This window comes from Chrysemys picta, chromosome 5, assembly GCF_011386835.1.
Source record: "Chrysemys picta bellii isolate R12L10 chromosome 5, ASM1138683v2, whole genome shotgun sequence".
Lineage (NCBI taxonomy): Eukaryota > Metazoa > Chordata > Testudines > Emydidae > Chrysemys > Chrysemys picta.
Window position 1 is genome coordinate 108,789,523 of NC_088795.1, and position 22,359 is coordinate 108,811,881.

At 42.4% G+C, this 22,359-nt stretch overlaps 1 protein-coding gene across 4 annotated transcripts in view; it reads left to right on the forward strand.

Annotated features, from left to right (window-relative positions):
• The window catches only part of DHX15 (DEAH-box helicase 15), a 72,793-nt gene that overhangs the window by 14,150 nt on the left and 36,284 nt on the right, over nucleotides 1-22,359 (forward strand). For all 4 annotated transcript variants that reach the window (XR_010601910.1, XM_005303449.4, XM_065598159.1 and 1 more), the window contains exons 4-5: nucleotides 2,917-3,076; nucleotides 3,502-3,720. Coding sequence is in view for 3 of the 4 variants with exons in the window: in XM_005303449.4 (XP_005303506.2) it covers nucleotides 2,917-3,076; nucleotides 3,502-3,720 (379 nt within the window). In the remaining variant the exon portion in view is untranslated. The remainder of the gene's footprint in view (nucleotides 1-2,916; nucleotides 3,077-3,501; nucleotides 3,721-22,359) is intronic.

The following is a 22,359-nucleotide window of genomic DNA, read 5'->3' on the forward strand; positions in this document are numbered from 1 at the left end:
TTCCCTCACCTAGTCCTCCTGTGCAGTTTGGAGTCCCTCCCCCTGGACTCAGGGATATGCTTGCTAACCAACCATCTCCTACAAGTCCCTCATCGGTTCTGCTCTCTGGCTCACATGGGCATGTGCAGCGATCAGTTGGTCAGTCAAGGAAGTAGACTGGTGTTGTAAGGAAATAAAAGCTGACCATCTGAGCAGTTCTGTCCGTTAATTGCGGCAAGATTCAGCTTACTTGAATAAGGAGAAACCAATCTATATATTTCAAAATGCTCCTGTGACTATGACATCATGAGAAAATATATGAAATCCAGAATTGTTAGCTTGAGCAGGTGTGTAAAACACTGGACGAGGCCCACTTATTATCTTTGCATGAGTTGCATGGCACGTTCAGGTAGTTCATTACAAAACAACCCAGAGTATTTCCAGATATGAATAGTGTGATTCCAATGTATATCAAAGCAAATGTCAAAAATTTTCACAAGAGAGAGCTTCCTACCAAAGAATAGCCACCTCGAATGTGGGAGACCAGGCAGAGAGGGACTTGAACCCAGGTCTTCCACATTCCAGGGGTGTGCCTTAGTCAGACTATAGACCCAGTCTTTTTCTCTCTCTTTCTCCTGTTGGAGCTGTTCCATTTTGTCTAAAAATTCATTGAGCCAGATAGAGATGATAGCCTGGTGGTTAGTGCCCTCATTTACGATGTGGGATATGCAGGTTTAAGTCATTGTTACAAACTTCATTAAAAGCTGTAGTGTGGAAAGGGCCTAAAGATGATTTCTGTGTTGTTTGAAGAAAAAAATACTTTGTTTTTTTTTTAGCTAAATTTGTTAAAGTCTAAATATATTTACACTACTGGTGCATATGCTAAAACCTGTGGTGGCAGAATGAAGCGTGAATTTGTTTTTAGACTCTGGTCATTACGTTGTTAACATTCATATTGGGTTTCAGAGGGGTAGCCGTGTTAGTCTGTATCAGCGAAAACAACGAGGAGTCTTTGTGGCACCATAGAGACTAACAAATTTATTTGGGCATAAGCTTTCATGGGCTAAAACCCACTTCATCAGGTGCATGGAGTGAAAAATACAGTAGGCAGGTATATGTATTACAGCACATGAAAAGATGGGAGTTGCCTTACCAAGTGTGGGGGTCAGTGCTAACGAGGCCAATTCAAACAAGGTGTGGATGTAGCCTGTTCCCAACAGTTGACAGAAGAGGTGAATATCAACAGAGGGAAATTACTTCTTGTAGTGACCCAGCCACTCCCAGTTTTTATTCAGGCCTAATTTGATGGTGTCAAGTTTGCAAATTAATTCCAGTTCTGCAGTTTCTCGTTGACGTCTGTTTTTGAAGTTTTTTTTGTCCATACTTCAAAAAAACTTCAAAAACAGACTTCAACGAGAAACTGCAGAACTGGAATTAGTTTGCAAACTTGACACCATCAAATTAGGCCTGAATAAAGACTGGGAATGGCTGGGTCACTACAAAAAGTAATTTTCCCTCTGATATTCACCCCTTGTCAAGAATAGGCTACATCCGCCCTGTCTGAATTAGTCTCGTTAGCACTGACCCACCCCCACTTGGTAAGGCAACTCCCATCTTTTCGTGTGCTGTAATATATATACCTGCCTACTGTATTTTTCACTCCATGCACCTGATGAAGTGGGTTTTAGCCCACGAAAGCTTATGCCCAAATAAATTTATTAGTCTCTAAGGCAGGAGTGGGCAAACATTTTGGCCACATTGGGGTTGCAAAACTGGATGGAGGGCTGGGTAGGGAAGGCTGTGCCTCCCCAAACAGCCTGTCCCCCGCCCCCTGACTGCCCCCCTCAGAACCCCTGACCTATCTAACCCCCCCCCCCCGCTCCTTGTCCCCTAACTGCCCCCTCCCAGGACCAACCGCCCTCTGGGACCCCACCCTCTATCCAACCCCCCTGCTCCCAGTCTCCTGACTGCCATGCCTATCCAACCGCCTCGTTCCCCGTCTCCTGACCCCTATCCACACCCCTGTCCCCTGACAGGCCCTCTCCTGACCCCTATCCAACCACCCCTGTTCCCCGTCCCCTGACCCCACCCCCAACTTCCGCTCCATCCAACTGCTCCCTGTCCCCTGTTGCCGCTCGGAGCCCCCCGCCCCTTATACAACCCCCTGGCCCATTCACCATGCAGTGCAGCATGTCTGTCTGTCTGCACCGGCCAGAGCCAGACATGCTACCGCTCTGCTTGGCAGGAGTGTGCAGCTCTGCTGCCCAGAATGCTGACCGCACAGCGGTGTGGCTCTGTGGGGAAGTGGGGAACAGCCGGGGGGGGCGCCGGGAGCTAGCCTCTCTGGCCAGGAGCTCGGGCTGGGCAGGATGGTCCCGCGGGCCGGATGTGGCCCATGGTCCATAGTTTGCCCACCCCTGCTCTAAGGTGCCACAAAGACTCCTCGTTGTTTTTATTCATGTTCGGGTAACATTTACAGTCCTAAACACTAAGTTTTCTCTTGAACTGTATGCTTTAGGAAGATAGTCATTGCCCCAAAGAATATTTAATCTAAGATTACATACAAGTAAGTTGCAGCAAACAATAGGAGGGAATGGGGTGTGGAAGATGAGGGTAAAAGTAATAAAATCAAGTGGATGCATAGGATAATAGTATGCAAAATTGTGCTTTAAAAAAAAATAGAAATCCTTATCAAACTACAACCCCTTGAGCTTTAGCTCTTGTTGTACCCAGTTCTCTTGATTAAAAACATGACCCTGGGCCTCACGCCTTCTTTTTTAATCGCACCTTCTTGTAAGCATTTAGCCTGGGTGGTGCTGTTTGCGGGAGGGATGGGTAAGATAGAAACTGTAGTAAGTGAGAAGGAATGATGGAAGTTTCTACACAGGTGATACTTCAGTATTAATTTGGAAAATTTAAAATATTGTTTGTCTTCAGGTATATGACTGATGGTATGTTACTTCGTGAAGCTATGAATGACCCTTTGCTGGAGCGCTATGGTGTTATAATTCTTGACGAGGCCCATGAAAGAACATTGGCTACTGATATTTTGATGGGAGTTCTGAAAGAGGTTGTAAGGCAAAGATCTGACTTGAAGGTCAGTAGCAATTATTCTTTGTAGAAGCCCGTACATACTCAGGAAGCACAGAAGTATTAAAGAAATTCTGAGTATGGAATTCACTATGCTTACTAATAGATATGCTAATAAGGGTCATATTTACCTTCTGATACATATATGTTTTCTATTTTCTTTAGTGGAAGCCATGTAAATATAAAAGCACTTTGTTATAAAACTGTTTTCCTAACCTTTCTTTCAACATATTAAACAAAAGAGAACTTTTCAAACAAATGCTTATGGTTGAGTGGACCCCTAAAGCAAGGAAATTTGGAATGAAATCTTAAATTTGATCCTTAAATCATACATTTTAAGTTGAGTTTCTCACTATCTATGTATTAAGTATAAAATTCTGTAGGTTTTTGATGTTAATTTTGGAGTAATTCTGTTTTCCCTCTAACTTACAGGTTATAGTTATGAGTGCTACTCTAGATGCTGGCAAGTTCCAGATTTATTTTGATAATTGTCCTCTCCTAACTATCCCTGGTCGTACCCATCCTGTGGAGATTTTCTATACTCCAGAGCCAGAGAGGGATTACCTTGAGGCGGCTATTCGAACAGTAATACAGATTCACATGTGTGAAGAAGAGGAAGGAGATCTTCTACTCTTTCTTACTGGACAAGAGGTATCTTTTGTATTCTTCATTGTAGGGGCTAGATTCAGAAGCTTATACATGTGAAGAGTTTTAGTCCTGCATTCATGTTTTATTCCCTGACTTTCAAATGTGGAATTGATTGATTAAGGAAACAGATTTTGGGGAATGAGGCAGGAGATAAATGTTGGGCTGACTCTATATGATATGAAAGATTTTTGTTAAAAGAAAATTGCTAAGATTATTTCAGGGCCAATCTTTTCTATATAGAAACCTAAAATTAGATTCCTAGGCTCATATTTAGGACCTAAGTAACTTGAAATTAAAAAGTGCTAAGCACCCAGTAGCTCTCATTAACTTGAGTGGGAGTCTCTGGATATTCTGCACTTTTTAAAATCAGATTGACTATTTATGTTCCTAGATCCATTTTTTGGAACTTAAATTTTATATTCTTATGTTTAAAAAAAAAATTGGTTCTGATAGTTTCAGAAATGTGTGTGTATTTATGTGAGACTTAATTTTTGAAGTAGCTTTGAGAAATAGGTGGGGATATATTTATAACTATAAATAACCAGAGTGGTGTATTTGAGGAGATTGTCACTCTACTTATATTTTGGAGCATGAGCTTTCAGACAGTAGTGTAGGACTGAAAATACAGAAACTATTTCAATATATATAAAGTGAGGATTTAGGTTTTTCAAACTCTTAACATTTATCTTCTCTTGTTTAAACTTAACTGTTTTTCCAACATCCTTTTGTGCCAGCCAGGACGGTGGGTGTAAGTGTAACTAAGAAACGGGGGGTGGGGAGAGGAGATGAAAGCTGTGTTATGAAAGTGGCTGGCCGGATGAATGTCCTCAAAATCCTGTGTTCTGCAGGGGGTAAGATAGTATTCTTGCTGGTTGAACTGGGTTTTTGGGTACCTATTGTGACATTACCTAGGGTACAATCTCCACTGCTAAACATCTGTGTCCCCTCCATTCTTCAACCTGGGATGCCTTTCTCACTACCTTGCTGTGAGAGCAACCACTTCTGGTTTGCTGTTGCATAGCCCCCACCATGTAAATTACTCCCAGCTATACAGTATGAGTGCTATAGCCAGACACTCCTGAATTACACTGCAGAGCAACACCCGCAAATTCGCAGCCCCAGACTTTCCCCCAGTAATGTGCATCTTGTACTGCCCAGCACCCTCCCGGACAATACAAGCTCATATAAAGTCCGTCATTTCTTTAGTAGAAAACAATCTACACAAATCCTGTTATCCCAAATGAAGCTTCCTCCACACTTCAGTCTAAATCAGGGGTCGGCAACCTTTCAGAAGTGATGTGCCGAGTCTTCATTTATTCACTCTGATTTAAGCTTTCGCGTGCCAGTAATACGTTTTAACGTTTTTAGAAGGTCTCTTTCTATAAGTCTATAATATATAACTAAACTATTGTTGTATGTAAAGTAAATAAGGTTTTTAAAATGTTTAAGAAGCTTCATTTAAAATTAAATTAAAATGCAGAACACCCCCCCCCCCCCCCCCCCCCCCGGACCTGTGGCCAGGACCTGGGCAATGTGAGTGCCACTGAAAATCAGCTCGCATGCTGCCTTCGGCACACGTGCCATAGGTTGCCTCCCCTGATCTAAATGCACACTGGTTTAGATAAAACAAGTTTAGATTTTAAGTGATTACAAGTAACGAAGCATAAAAGTCAGAATTGGTTACAAAGAAATAAAAGATAAAACACAGCTAATACCTAATTTAACAAGCTAAATAGATTCAAAAGGTTTCTCTTACCACTTTTCAGCAGTCTTATGAGTTGGATTCCTTATGAGTAGGACCCCATCTCCAGTTCACTGTTATTTTTCTTGTCATTCAGGTGGTAGTGATGCTGTGGGCAGAAAGAGTGGGACAAGTATTTTTGGAGTGTCTGTTCCCCTGATTTATAGTTCTTTTTCTTTGAAAATCATCTCCAGCTGAGGTTCAGGAGACAGTCTGTGGAGGTGGGAACCTCCAGCAGTTTCTTTGCCAAGATGTAAATTTCTCGCTCACACCTTTTTTCCTGCCAAAGAATGGCCACTTGACCAAATGATAGTCCATTTTATCTTGTTGACCCCTGACTGAGGTGTGACTGTTTTTGCAGACTTGGAACATGTCTCAGTAATATCCTACAGTAGAATCTTATAATTTTACATTCAATGTTGCCACTCAGATTTTACCAGGACAAAAATCAGCAAATTACGAGTTTTCAGATGATACCTCACAAGGCATACATTGTACCAAATTTATCATAGTCTTGTAGAAGAGGTGAACATAAAGATACAGACAGTCACACATATCTTCTTTACAATCTTCCACAGCCTTTTCTGATGAGCTTAGTTTAGTGTCAGGGACATACTAGTGAAGGTAATGGCTGACTTTCACACAGGTGGCTCCTTATCTTGCTCAGCATGCTTTTATCTATATCTGATTTTCCTTGGTCCTATTTCTTCCCCAAAACCCTACTGCTTGTCTGTTTTGTTTGTCCTGAAGGTAGGCCCTTTGAAGGAAATGCTTTTAAGGAGCACAAAATACAGTAACTCCTCACTTAACGTTGTAGTTATGTTCCTGAAAAATGCGACTTTAAGCGACACGATGCTAAGGGAGTCCAATTTCCCCATAAAAATTAATGTAAATGAGGGGGTTAGGTTCCAGGGAATTTTTTTTCACCAGACAATTTAATACTGGTACACAGTGATGATGATGGTGAAGCTTGGTTGAGGTGAAGGAGTCAGAGGGTGGGATATTTTCCAGGGAATGCCTTACTGCTAAATGAACTAGCAATTGGCTGAGCCCTCAAGGGTTAACTCTCTCCGTCTACAAGGCAGCAGGAATGGAGGGAGGGGAGAGGTGTGTGTGTGAGAGAGAGAGAGATGCGCATTTCCCCTTTAAGTATACTGCATTGTTAATTAGATCAGCTTGCAGTGTACTTAAAAAGGAAATGCACATATCTCTCTCCCCTCCCTCCATTCTTGCTGCCTTGTAGAGTGTCAGAGTTAGTGTCAGAGCCCCCTTGAGGGCTCAGCCAATTGCTCAGTAAGGCATTCCCTGGGAAATATCCCACCCTCTGACTCCTCCACCAAGCTTCACAATCATCATCACTGTGTATTAAATTGTTTGTTTAAAACTTATTGTGTGTGTGTGTGTGTGTGTGTGTGTATGTAGTCTTTTGTCTGTCTGGTGAAAAAAATTCCCTGGAACCTAACCCCCTCATTTATATTAATTCTTATGGGGAAATTGGATTTGCTTAACATCATTTCGCTTAAAGTCGCATTTTTCAGGACAACTACAACGTTAAGTGAAGAGTTACTGTATGTTGCTCACAATATGACTATTGAAAAACCAGGTACAGATAATTTACTTGGATGCCAACATTTGCAGGCCTCTCCTTGGATAGTCTTGCTAGTCATACAGATTTAGTTGTGCTTTTCTCCAGAAGATTCAAAAGACTTACATGATATAATGGCTTCTGGAAGCCCGTACTTCTCTTAAGGGACCAAGATAATGACTGCCAGTGCAGAAGCAGATCTTCTGGTGCCCTTCCCTGCCTAAATTCTCCCTCTGAGATCCTGCTCCTAGATCAGTGGAAGTGAATAGAGCAGTTCAAGACATAATCTGTCAACATTTCTGACTCGGATAATCTGTTCCTCAATCTCACAAGGCTGCGAATGATGTACCGTGTGACCTTGAGAGGGGAGATTTATTCTGAGGCGGTCACTGTGAGGAATGATTTTCACATCTTGATTAAGTTACCAGCTTGAACCTTTTACCCGACAAATCTTTGTAGAGGAAGTCCATACTGTAATTTGGTATATTAGAAGCAGAGTAGACTGCACTGCTAAAAAAGCCTCTCACTTCCTCGAGGCTCTTTAATTGCTAAATTAGTTGGTTCAGGTCCTTGTCTCCACTCAGATTCCAGTGTCTGATCTAGCCAGGGAAACAGCCCTTCTCCTGTGCATTGACTTTTGACCGTTAAGTACCTGATGAAGTGAAAGACAGAAGCTTCTCCAAAAAGGTGACCTCCAAATGTTTTTGTTTTTATCATTAGAAATTTGCATTAAGACTGATCGGGAAGACTAGTGGAGATCTAGTGAAATGGTAACATGAAGAGAGTGAAAGCCAATTGAGAGGGAAAGGAATTCTTAGATTAACACTTTTAATATCTTTAACTTAACTGATTCAATATCTTTGATAAAGGAAGCCTTTATTATAGGTTAGAGCTCACAAAAAGTACCCCAGAAACCTCCGAGATTCCTTCAGCAATATCAGGGGAAGAGTAAACTTGACATTCCTGATATCTGAGGTAAAACCAAGCAGAAAAAAAGTAAAGTACAAAAATTGAAGGTTGCTTTATACATCATAAAGAAACCAAAAAGGGCTAAAGCTCAGCTCTAGAAATTGAATTGTAGGTTGCCACTAAGGCAGTGTTCTGAATGTTCCAGGGCCTTGGTTTAGACAGCAGTCAAATCAGCCTATGTAGCCAGGCCGTGGGTGAGATGGCTGCAGAAGCTGGAGTCTGAGGATGCTGTAGATCAGTGATTCTCAACCTGTGGTCTGCAAAAAAAAAAAAAAAAAAAAACTTACTGAACAGAATTCAACTATATATACAGACAGTAGATTTACAAAGGGGTCTTCACCTCTGTTTGAAATTTACAAAGGGGTCCGCAAATGAAAAAAGGTTGAAAACCCTACTGTAGATCACTTGATAAATATAGGAGCTGTACCAAAAGTGCTGACCTCAGATAATGTTCCCTCTGTTTTTTTACATCCACGTGCGGAATTAATTTTATATGCACCAATATGGAGGTGATGTGTGGCGGAGGTGGGGGCCGAGGGGTTTGGAGTGTGGAGGGGGCTCAGGGTGGGGACAGAGGGTTGGAGTGCAGGAGGGGGCTCAGGGCTGGGGGTGTGGGCTCTGGGATGGGGCTGTGGATGAGGGGCTTGGGGTGCAGGCTGCCCCAGGGCTGTGGCGGGGAAAGAGGACTCCCCCAAACCCTGTCTCATCGCTGCAGGCCGGGGCAGAGGCACCTCTCCCCAGCCTCAGCAGCTCTGGGGCTGGGGGAGAAACTGCCCAGCTTAGAGGGAATTTAGCCCTCAGACAGGAACCTGGACATGTAACCTGGTATAATTTGAAGTGTCCAAGTTTGGGGGGTGGGGTGGGGTGTTGTTTTGTTTTTAATTTCATGCTAATCTCTGCCTTGGGTCTTGGCTCCCTTCTCTGGCTGCCACCTTCTGAAGAGGCCCTGCGTCTCATGATTTGGACAGCGTGGTTGAGTTTTTCTGTACTGCTGAAATACAGGACATTTACTTCCTTCTACTCCTTCACTGGATCCACCATAACTCTCTTTGGTAGTTCAGCCACCACTATACCTGTTCCCAGTGTGGTTCTTACTGTGGTGTTCTCCAATTTGGGAGCTCCTACTGACAACTGCTGTATCAGTTGTAGAAATTAGCTCCAAGTTGATGACTTTGGGAACGTGAAACTTTTTCCTCAAGGCTTAACATTAACAAGCTACCTAATTGACTCGGGTTCTGTTGGTTTTCTTAATGAAAGAAAAGTAATTTTCTGCTGTGTGAGTGAGATGTGATGTCTCTGTCAACCTTAAGTTATTTTTTCTGATCTGTAGCTACCTGTTCACATGTCCTATTTTCTCTTCTCATGTCCCTTCCCCTTCCCTGTAAGCAATATTTTCTTTTTTAGGATGATTAGTCAGTGAAAATTGTAGGTCATCTCTCATTGTATTTGGTGGATTCTGGTGCCTTACCACGAAAACATTTAAATGAGTTTCTTGTGATATATCTGGCTGGCGTGCTTCCCTAACTGGAAGTTTCCTGCCCCCAGACTGCATGTTTCTGGTACTGTTTCACTAGCCTACTCGGAGTAGTGAGATATTCTAGGCATATGAAATCGTGGAGGGTCAATAGGTGCAGAAGTATTCATTGCATAAAGTGACACATGATGAGGGGAAGCTGGTATAGAGCCGAGCAGAAGAATCTTCATCCTCCTTGCATAGCCAGCACTTGGAAAATTGATATGCCCTCAGAAAGCAGGTGCCTAAAAAAGCCTCTGACTGGTTGCTTAGCAAACCCTCGTTGGGTGCAGAGAGGGTATTGTCTAGTTGCTCTGGCAAGTCTTTGTTCTTAAGATACTGAAAGACAGTCAACTCTTCATGCTTACGCTCGCCATCCCTATGGTGGGTTTGCTTTGCTTTGCATCGTAAGTGGCAAGACGAGACCTCCCAGTCATGGAATAATAAAAGTATCCAGCTCAGAAGTGGCTTTGCCCGCTTTGGAAAAGGCCCACTTCTATATTTAACTTTTTTGGTAGGCTATAAATTATTCTCAATTGCTCTTAATCTTCCTGTTATTGGTTAGTTTATTAAAAGAGCTGATTTCCCAAAACTCAGGAAAATTGATGCGGAGGAAGAATTTAAGACAGAAAAATGTAATAACTGGAAGTTCTTTATTAGATGTCCAAAATGCTATGATTCCCCAATCAAGAAAGAGGGCAACTAACAGCCCATCCTTGTTCAGATGGAAAAAAGGGGAAGTAGATAGCAGGCAATATAAATTAGAAGCTATGAAATGTAGAAAATTGATAAGGGCAGCTAAAGACATCAAGGAAAAGTCCATGGCTGGCAGGATTAAGGACAGTTAGGCATTTAAGAACAAACAAAAAGCCCCTAGAAGTGGTATAGATCCATACCTAGATGAAGATGATAAAACTGTTAATAGAGATGCAAAAAATGGATATTAGACATCATCTAATAGGGATAAGCCTAAATCAGCAGACCCACATTACTTGCATTCAAGAATCCTAAAAGAGTTGGCTGAGGAGATCTCTAGCCTGCTGCTGTTCATCTTTAATAAATCATGCAATACCAGGGAAATTCTAGAAGACTTGAAGAAGGCCAGTATTGTGCTGTTCCAATATTTAAAAAAAGGCAAACAAGATGACTTGGGTAAGTATAGGGTGGTTGGCCTGATATCAACCCTGGGCAAAATAATGAAAAAAATTATAATGTGATTTAATTAACAAAGATCTAAAAGGTAGACATATAATTAATGCCACTGAGCAAGATTTTATGGAAAATAGGTCTTGTATCTCTTGTATAAAATCAATTTTGACTAGTTTGGTAAGGTTTACTGTATAGCTGTAACATACTTAGACTTTTGTAAGGCATTTGACTTAATCAGAATATCATGCAGTACTAAAAAATTAGCACTATGGCACATTTTCAATGGATTAAGAACTAGCTAACTCACAGATCTCAAAAGTTGTCATTGGTGGAGAATCATTGAGTGGAAATGCTTTTAGTTTCACAGGAATCATTACTGGCCTCACTCCTATTCAGTGCTTTCATCAATGATCTGGAAGTAAATATAAAATCACTGTTGATAAAATTTGTGGATGACCCAAAGATTGGTGGAGTGGTAAATAATAATGAGGCCAGTCCAGTTCAGACAGAGCAGTCTGGATCACTTGGTAATCTGGGCCCAGTCACATAAAACATGTTTTAATACAGCCAGATGCAAAGTTATATTTCTAGGAATAAGGAATGTACACCACATATGCAGAATGGGGCACTGTATCCTGAAAAACAGTGACTGACTCCGAAAAGGATTTACAAGTCATAGTGGACAAGCAACTGAACATGAGCTCCCAATGCAATGCAAGAGCTAATGCAATCCTTCCTTGTATAAATGGAAGTAGTGACTATGGATGGGGAGGTGATTTTTACCTTGTATATGGTGGTGGTAAGATAGATATTAGAATACTGCGTACAGGTCTGTCTCATCTTACGCTGGGGTTACGTTCCGCAGTCAGCGCCTAAAGCTAAAATCACGTATCGTTAAAATTACATTGAGTGTAATGGCGGGCGGAATCGCCCGCACTACAGAAACAGTATTTAAATTGTTCTTCTTTTTTTTTTTTTGCCGGCCGTGTAAAGCTGAAATCGCGCATGTTAAATGCGCCTAAGATGCGACAGACCTGTACAGTTCTGGTCTCAACAATTTAAAAAGGATTATGGTAAAACTGTATAGAGTGCAGAAAAGAGCCACAAAAGTGCTTCAAAGGTTAGAGAAAATGCCTTCTAGTGACAGACTAAAAGAACATCTTATTTTTATTTTATCAAAAAAGGATTGAGAGGTGACTTGATTAGTGTATAGGAACCTTCATGGATATAGGAAAATACTGGGTTCTGTCAGGCTCTTTAATTTAGCAGAGAAAGACATCATAAGAACCAGTGACTAAAAGCTAAAGCCAGACAAATTCAGATTAGAAATCACTTTCAGTTTAAGAGTCAGGTTATTAACTGTTAGAACAGACTACTGAGGGAAGTAGTGGTTTCTCCATCTCTTGATGTGTTCAAAACTGGATGCCTTTCAGGAAGGTGTGCTTAGTCAGATGCAAGTTATTGGGTTCAATAAAGGGTTAACTCAGTAAAATAGTCTGGTACGGAAGAGGTCAGAATAGATTATTAGATTTGTCCCTTCTGGCCTTAAAATCTATATATCTGTTGTAGTTTCGGTATGAATGGATTGTCAGGAAGGAATTGAACGAGATTAACGTAGTGGCCTTGCATGCCAACTCAGCAAGGATATTCCTTTTCTGGGCTTGGTGAAAGATGGTAGGGACAAAAAGGCATAAGTTGAAGTGGAGACAGCATTAGTCAGTGTGTTCAAATATGAAAAAAGAAATGTCAGGACAAGAGTCTTCTCTGTTTACGCATGAGTGGTCTGACATAAATCACTTGGGTTTAGGCCAGGAAAAATTCCTGAATGCCTAAACATATTCTGATAAGTTCACCCTGATTGTTGACACAGTAATCCTTCATTGCATTCATGTGCTGAGCCTTGTTTCTGTAGTTGCCATGATAGTCTTCCCCTCCCACATGCATCTTCCCACACAAGAGTTTTTTTTCCTGAGCCGGTATTCAAGATATCTCCTGCATTAATACAGCTCAATGGCTCGATAGCCTATTAGTCATTTTTCCTTCATTCCACCTGTTACCACCTTGCCTTTTTATTGGGGCAAGACAAAAGAGATTGACACTCACACTGTCACTCACACACTCTTTTTTAAGGACAGAGTTGGCATTGCGGAAGTACCTGTGGCTTGGTGGTGTGAATTCTCTATCTGGGGATAACTGTGCCTTTCAGCCTTATAGTTAGAGGGGTTGTTTTTGATGTTAACACAAATACCTTTCTATCCCCCATTCACTGGGGCCAGGTCTGCACTACATACCTATGTCGGTATAACCATGTCGCTCAGGGGTGTGAAAAAATCCACACCCCTGAGCAATGTAGTTATACCGACCTAACCCCCCCATGTAGACAGCACTACATTGGTGAGAGCGCTTCTCCTGGTGACATAGCTACCGTCTCTAGTTACAATTAACTAGGCCAATAGAAGAAACTGTCCTGTCAGCATAGGAGCGTCTTCACTAAAGCGCTACACATGGTTGTAGCGCTGTACGTGAAGACAAGCCATGACTGTTACATTTCAGTGTATAAATACCAGTGCCTTCCAACCCTCTCCAATATGGAGTACCTCTTAGTCAGTCAGTCCCCAAGTATTTCTCCTCTTTCCCCACAGGATGTAAGCTAACCTTGTGTCTTGGGCTGATCAATTGGCTCTTGTTCCCTTTGATATTTATCAATACTTTATATTGGATAAATACAGCTCTTCTGTTACAAAGGGAAGAAAAGCTAATCATTCCTGTCTAGGCAAAGACCATACCATCTTACTAGAACATACTAGATATCTTGGTTACAAAGGACAAAAGTTAGTTGATGTGGATTGATAAGTAACATACTCGCTACATCTATTCCTTTTTGCTTTTTCCTTTCTCTGTCTGCTTCATGACATGTTGCCAAGAAGACAGTTACTCTGTTGTAAGTTCTGTCTCTCTTCTCCATCTCTAGCTCCCTCTTTCTAGCAAAGAACTCTTTTGCATAAAAGGTAACAGTCCATTCTATGGAGAATGACCAAATGACATTTTTAAGGTTCGCATTAAGGTAAACCCACATTCTAGCAGACAGTAATTCTGCTCTGTAGTTGACCCTCACGTACTGTATAAAAGATAATTATTCTAAGTATTCTAAAATATACATGCTTACTTAGATTTTCTTGAAATTTGCTGTACATCATGGGGATGTGGGTAGGATTAGTGCTCCAAATATGGGGTCATTTGAGCAAGGGATTCCCGATTTAGTCCCCCTAAAAATCCACTGATTACTTTTAATGTTTTGCATACATTGGGCATCAGGCTCTGGCTGTAATCCTACCCAAACTAAACTCACGTGTTCAGAATTTCTCATCTAGTGTCTGGCACTTATTGCCCCTTTGGGGAAGCAATATTTTCAAAGCTATTCTGGGTAAAGTTTAGAACTCAAGGTAAGGTTGAGCCTAAGTCATGAGCCAGAATGAAATGTGCATATACTGCAAAACTAGGGCTCGTTTTGAGCCAGAACATTAGTCAGCAGTGTGCTGTCAAGTAGCTAAGTGACTCTGTGACGAACTGGGACTGTTCTTACTGTGGTCTTTGAATGCTGACAGGGGAGTGTGGCTAGGATAGTCTGCATTGGGGGATGGGAGACTGACCAATGGAGAATACCTGAGCATGTAACATGAGAACCCAGGAAGGGGTTAGAGGCCAGGTGACACCTTTGCCTGGGAAACTGAACAAAGGTTGTGGGAGGGGTCGCTGAGGAGAGAGTTTCAGGAGCTGCCTGGAGAGATGACTGGGAGGCAGACGGGGCTCTGACCTCCCAAGGGGCTGGGGTGCCCTGAGACCCCAGGATGGACCCAACTGAGGGGGGGGTCCTGTTGTCTGTGCCTGCAAGACCTGTCTTGGACTGTATTCCTGTCGTCTAAATAAACCTTCTGCTTTACTGACTGGCTGAGAGTCATGGTGAATCGCAGGAAGCCGGGGGTGCAGGGCCCTGAGTCCCCCACACTCCGTGACAGACTCCAGGTGATATACTGTGGCCATAGAACCTGAGCAACACCCATGTACTGAGAGTTCAAGTCCTAAGTATGGCAACTTTCAGAAAACGAGCAGTGGACACTGGCTGTTCATTATCTGCTTTCTTCGAGGTTTGCCCTCATTTGAGTTGATATTTTAAAGTGCTCTAAAATCATAGGCTCTGATTTTACTTGTCAAGGAAATTAACATTAAGGAGAAAATGAAAGATTCTAATAAGCAGTTAAGTGAATGTAATCATGATTTGTGATCCTCAGCTGTTTCCTGAACAATGGGACTGAGTATGATCAAAAGAAAGCAAGTTGCTCATCATTTTGGTAAAGGGATTAACTGTGCCCCTAACGTGTACTGATCATAACATTATCAGATTCTTAACTTTTTTGGTGCTGCTAAGGAATATTGGGTTTGGAGCAGTGAGGAGGAAATATGGGGATGATGGGAATATTGAAGCAGTGCAGGAGTTTTGGGGGCTTAGGAGGATGCAAGGCAGGGAGTCTCCACCTCTGTCCATTATTATAAGAGATCATGCAAACACTGTTCTTGAAAACCCAGTTCAGTGACTAGAGCATTGACAAAGAACAGGGTTTCCAGAAAAGTAACTTTTCTGAGAGTCCTCAGTGAATAAGGAATTGTCCTCAAAAGGACCTCTGCTCTTTGAGAGCTCAGAGATACTGACATAGCAGAATCATCAGGGGGAAAGTCAGATATTCTTGGGAGAAAAGAAAGTGGAGTCATCTGTGCCCTCCTCATCCACCACAATTTCTCTCCATAGCTGCTTTACCAAGAGAAGGGACTCCAGGGCTCCCTTATTCTTCCAGTGCTGCCTTGAGCGGTGTCGAAGGAACACCAGCCTCATCCTTCCCTCTTCTGCTTCTAGTGGAAAAGAGGAGGTCAAGCAGTGGAAGAGTGTGGTGAGGAAAGGATGTGATTAGAGCTGTGCAAGGAGGAATGTAGTGGGGGCTACACAGTGGTGTAGCCAGGTGGAGGGAACAGGGGGAGCAGGAAAAAAAAAAGGCGCCACCCGCTGCAGGGCTTTTACTGACGGGGAGGCGCTCTAGGTCTTTAGCGGCACCTTGGCAGCAGTACCTTCACTTGCTCCGCAGGTCTTCGGCAGCATTTCGGCAATGAAGCTTCAGTGCCGCCGAAGACACTCGGAGCTAGTGAAGGGCCTGCCGCCAAAGACCCGGAGTGCCGCCCCGTCAGTAAAAGCGCCGCAGCGGGTGGCGCCTTCCCCCCCCCCCCCACACTCCCGGGTGAGTAAAATTAAAAAGGCGCCACTTGTGCTCGGTGGGGGAGCAGCCGCTGTGCCACTCCCCCCAGCTACGCTACTGGGGCTACAGCTGTGCTGCCCAAATTCTGCTTTTCTTTCCTTTTCAGAACACATTCCCACTGACTCCATGTCAGTCCTTGCACTAGTCCTAGTGCTCAGCTCGTTTTCTGTTCAGCTCCTTCATTGTTGGGGCCCTGGCTGATGCTTGTTCCTCTGTGGGGAGCTGCTCTGGGAAGTGAGAACTGGACCATCAGAGAGATGAGATGAATCAGGGGCAGTAAAGGGACTAACATACTGCCAGTGCCCTTTGTAGTTGGTTACGTCATTGGTAAGGAGCCAGAGACAGTGGAATAGGAGAGTTGGGCTGTGGAACATGGGAGTACTGAAATAATTTTCTTGTAACTTAAAAAAAAAAACCTGCCTAAAAACTTTAATGTAGAATTAAGGATGCCCAGTACTGCCTCATTGCCTTTCCAGGACTTGAAATTCCTCTACTGTCCAATAACCAGAAGAAAAGTGCATGCAACCCCTGCTACACAACCTTAACTCTGCCCTTTCAGTGATGCCCCAACATCCCAATAATACCACTCTACCCTGGCAACTTCTATGAGACACTCTGGGAACAGAGCACCTGAGTATGTAGGGCAAAGTAACACCTTCTGTATGCTAAGGCAAAACTTGGGTTTAGGTCATGTGTAGCAGACAGGAGTTGCCTACGGTCCCTGAGCCTGCCCCACGCAAACTGGCCGCTGGCTTGCGAATATTATCACCCTTTACCCTTACCCTGGCGATTTCTTCAGAGTTATTGCTTTCACTTAACCCTCATTAAGCTGTGGTGATCCCTCATGTATGCCACCATACTGTTTATAATTCTATGGCAAGAAGACATCCTTGTGTGCCTCTGACACAACCTTCAGAACTTAATGCTGAAATGAAACATATTTGATCTACCAAGTTACTTGGGCACCTTTCTTCATATCGTAGTGACACCTTCGTCAATGTGATCTAACTAATCCTTCCACCATTCAATATAGCTACTGCACCAACACTAAACTCAGCAGGAGTGCATGCAAATAAATGCTTATCATGGCATTACCTTACTGAGGCATTCCCAATGGCTTTCTTCAACTCCAGAAGGCACAGTTAAGGTTGCATTGTGGATTTGGTGAGTGCCTTAACTTTTAATTTCCTGGTTTTCAGAGGTTTGAGCATAGCTGAACTAGACAATCTGGAAGGGCACAAGGCATCGCTGAGCTACCTTAACTCTGTTAACTGCGTTTTTGGGCAGATAACACTACAATCTTTGAACAAAGATTATGTATTCCAGTGGTTCTCAAACTTTTGTGCTGGTGGCCCCTTTCATATAGCAAGCCTCGGAGTGTGACCTCCCCCCATATAAACTAAAAACACTTCTTTATATATTTAACACCATTATAAATGCTGGAGGCAAAGCAGGGTTTGCGGTGGAGGCTGACAGCTCGCGACCTCCCATGTAATAACCTCGCGACCCCCTGAGGGGTCCCGACCCACAGTTTGAGAACCCCTGATGTATTCATTTGTGCGTAGAAAGTGTCCATTGCTTTTTTCACATGCTGCCACTGTCTAATACTACCCTCAATCTATGCAGATCTTCCAATAAAAGTGTGCGTTTGTTACAAAGGTCTAAGGTAGACGATGGCCTTTATACAGTAACTAAACTCTTAGAGAAAGTTACTGCAGCTTTCATCACTCATTGGGAGGAATAATGATTCAGGACTGCTGCTGTTTTTGCCTTTTGTCTACTTGCATATTCAGTTGTGCTTTTTAGGGTTACATGAAGATTCTTACATGTGTTTCTATGAAGCATAACTCTTTACAGTCAGTCTTTCAGTATAAATCCATGTGTGGTCACAAATCGGTTCTTGGGTTAAATATTCAAAACTTAACCTTTCACCTGTAAGTTTCTTAGATTCTGTAGCAAGCTCTGTGATCAGGCTTTTGTGATATTAGCATGGATAGTTCTTATAGAAAAAGAAATGGTCTTTAACTGTTTATATGAAGTGCAGATTCACTTATATATTCTCAACTGTGCTGTTATTATATTGTTTGCATTGTTCAGTTATGCTTCTTGGAGTATTGTCAGTGCTTACTTGTGAGAAGCACCTGCATACTGTATAAGCCCAGGGCCCCTAGGAAAGCTTAAATTATCAGTAGATGTGCAGACTTAATTTTGAGCTATGGAATACTCTAGGTAAGGCTATATAAGGAGGCATAGCCATCATGCATGCTCAGTTTCTTAAAGTAGCTGAACCAGTCCTTGAACTTTCAACTCATTGGTGGTTACAGGTGTTTTTGTTTTGTTTTTTTTCCCCTAGTTAAAATCTAGTTTTCATGTAAATAGTTAAAATTGGTTTTAAGTGTTTAGGCACTTAGATTTCTACTGAACCAAAAATTTATCCCCGTATCCCTAATTGGGTTAGTTTTTTCCACTCTAATGACAGGTTGTGGGGAAAATTACTAGATTTAATGACTACCCTTCTTGGGGAAGGGGGAAGATGTTCAGACTAGACCAGATAATCATGGTGCTTAGATCAAGGACATTTTTCCAACAGGTTTTCTGCCTGCTTGAAGTTCACCGCTCATGCCTGCATAGACCATGTTTATCTGTTAAAAAGTTGTATGAGCTTCCAGGGTAGATTCAAAGTTGGAGCAGGTTCCAAGCTCTTTCTGGAAGTCTTGATCCCAGAGAGTGCTTAAGTCTATTTCAGAAAGATCATCAATGCTGCCTGCCAGGTTTGGGAAGCCAAGAGCGTAGCTTTGTGTTCTACACCAGTGGTTTTCAACCTTTTTTCCATTTGCAGACACCTAAAAATTTTTGAATGAAGGTGCAGTCCCCCTTGGAAATCTTAGCCATAGTTGGCAGATTCCCTGGGGTCTGTGAACCATAAGTTGAAAACCACTGTTCTACACTGAAACCTTCCTTTTCAGTATTGAGACTTAGGCTACTCGGCACTGGTGACGCACCAGCTGGAGTACTGCGTCCTGTTCTGGACACCACAATTTAGGAATGATGTGGACAAATTGGAGAGAGGCCAGAGGAGAGCAACAAAAATTATTATGGGTTTAGAAAACCTGACCTCAGAGGAAAGGTTGAGAAACTGGGCATGTTTAGTCTTGAGGAAAGACTGAGGGGTGACCTGATAAGTCTTCCAGTATGTTAAGGACTGTTATAAAGAGGATGGTTTCCATGTCCACTAAAGGTAGGACAAGAAATAATGGGCTTAATCTGCAGCAAGGGATATGTAGGGTTAGCTATTAAGAAAAACTTTCCAACTATAAGGGTAATTAAGCTCTGGGATAGGCTTCCAAGGGAGGTCGTGTAGTCTTCATCTTTGGAAGCATTTAAAAACGAGTTGGACAAACACCTGTCAGGGAGGTCTAGGTTTACTTGGTTCTGCCACCGTGCAGGGGGCTGGGCTCGACGACTTCTTGTGGTCCCTTTCAGCCGTCCATTTCTGTGATTCTGTCTTTATGCTTAAACTGCTACAGCAGCATAGCTGGAGCTCTGCGGACACTCCGCAGGAGTGCTTCAGTGTAGCCACTCTCTATAGCCACTGTAGGGGTTCTCCTGTCGCTCTAGTTAAAAGCTAGGTTGACAGCAGAATTCTTCCATTGACCTAATGCTGTCAACACCAAAGGTTAGATTGACTTGTCTGTGATGCTCAGGGGTTGTGGATTTTTCACACCCCTGACTGACGTAGCTGGGTTGACTTAACTTTTTAGTGTAGATCTAGCCTTAATAAAGGGAAAAAGATGATATTTTTACTCTTCTAAGAGTCTCAGGGCAGTGCTTTCTGCAAGGTGGCATCATAGGCTGTAGTGGAACTAAACAAAGCAAAGGTAGGAAGTTCCTAGTTTTAAAGGAGAAGTCTTCATCCTCCGTGCTGAGAATTAGGCCATAACCAAAGTTGGGGTGGTTCCCATTCCACACCCTCATTAAGAGGGGATACAAGTAGAGAACTTCCACTCTATCCCCATCTCAAGCTCTGTCTTCCATGCAGCCAAGTAGATGCCTACCTCGATTCAACCAAGTGTAGGGTGGTAGACACGGTACTTAAAATAAAACAAAGAGTGAATTAGAGGGCTACCGGAATCTGTTTTGATGTCATCTGGGATGGAGTCGTTGGATTGCTCTGTGGGCCCTTTGCTTCAGATTCTCCCTTTCTCAATTCCATTTTTGGCACGAAGTAGCACAGTCCAACTTTCTTCAGGGTTTCTAGTCTTATTTTTCACATGGACCATCTGTTCACCACCCTATTCTTATTCCAGCTGTATTTCTTGGGGCACTTGGGTCTCATGGCCACCCACTTTTGGGTCACCAGTCAGAGGTAGAATAGGAGTAGAGATCACTGCTTAGTCCTGTTTCTCCCCCTCTTTTTCTCCCCCTCCCCCCAGCCATACAACATCATCTGAGAGATCAGCCTCTATCCTGCTGATTTAGCCTCCACAGAGAGTCTACTGGGAATCCACAGATGAGGCAAACACTTCCGGCTATAATCCCAACAACATTATATTTTCTCAAGAGGATATGATGATTGGGACACTTGCTTGACAGGTCTGGAAAATGCTTAAATCCTTTCAAGACCTCATCAAGACTGCAAACTCATTAGATATAGAGCTTTCCAAGATTTATAGGTTGTCATCTAACCTAGAACATTGATAGGTACTTGGTCTGGTTGAATTTGAAGGTCTTATGGTTCCGGCCAAGGATTTATGGATAACACCAGTCTCTGCTTGCCAATTTCTTGGAAGGCAGATTGCTTAAGTTTAAGAATTTGAATATTTTTTTACCCAGCACCTACACGCAACTTCTTTAGCTATATTTCTGGAAAATAAATTATGGGCTTTGGACAATCTCACAAAACTATCATAAATTACCAAGATGTCTGGGAAATTGATCTTTCAGGCTGGAATTCTTGCTCACTTTCTGCTTTACAAACTATCAAGCCGTGGTAGTTTAATGTGACTTGGGTGTCTAAGTTAATATCTCTTCCTTGTTAGGGCATGTTCCTGGAGAGCTTAAGAGGCAAAGGATGCAATGGCCAATTTATTTTCTTGAAATACCTTTATATGATAGCCCAGATACCCAACATTTGTTAGCATAGCCATAGAATGCCTTATTTTTTTAGTTCTATATCATTTAGTGCATGTGAAGGTTTGAACTGAGTATTCAGATGCCCTTTAAATTAAATAACACCTGCTAGTAGGTATATTAAGGAACTTTGAGAAATTCAGATTAGTAGTAAGTCTTTAAACACTACAGAAGTATGTAGAATCATAGAAATGTAGGGCTGGAAGAGAGCTCGAGAGGTCATCTAAGCCAGTGTTTCTCAACCTTTTTGATACCAGGGACCAGCTTGATGCCTTCCTAAACTGTATCAGGGAGATAGATCTCAGAGACCAGTGCCAGTCCACTGACGTGTCATTGTGAAACACTGATCTAATCCATTCTCCTGTGCTGAGGCAGGACTAAGTATACCTAAACCATCCCTGACAGGTGTTTGTCCAACCTACATTTAAAAACCTCCAGTGACGGGGATTCCACAATCTCGCTTGCTAACCTGTTCCAGTAGTTAAGTATCTTTATTGTTAGAAAGACTTTCTAAATCTCCCTTGCTGCAGATTAAGCTGATTACTTCTTATCCTGCCTTCAGTGCATAGAAAACTCTTGATTACTGTCTTTATACATATTTGAAAACTATCGGGTCCCCCCCATTGTCTTTCCTCAAGACTAAGCATGCCCAGTTTTTTTAACCTTTTCTCATAGAACGTGTTTTCTAAACCTTTTGTCATTTTTGTTGTTCTTCTCTGGACTCTCTCCAATTTGTCAACATCTTTCTTAATATGTGGCACCCAAAACTGGACACATTGCTTTATCTGAGGCCACTTCGGTGTCCTAATATGACAATTCTATTAAATACACCCTATAATATTAGCTTTTTTTCACCACTGCATCCATTGTTGGACTGTATTCAGTTTGTATTCCCTTTAACTCACAGATCTTTTTCAGCGGTACAACTGCCTTGCCAGTTATTCCCCATGTTGTATTTGGGCATTTGTGGGGTTTTTTTCCCTCCCTAAGTGTAGTACTTTTCACTTGTCTTTATTGACTTTATCTTGTTGATTTCAGACCAATTTTCCAATTTGTCAAGGTCTTTTTGAATTCTAATCCTGTCTTCCAAAGTGTGTGTGACCCATTCCAGCTTGGTGTCCTCTCCAGATTTTTATAAGCATGCTCTCCATTCCATTATTCAAATAATTAATGAAAATATTTAGCACTTGATCCAGGGCAGACCTCCGCAGGACCTCACTAGATACATCCTTCCAGTTTGACAGCACACCAT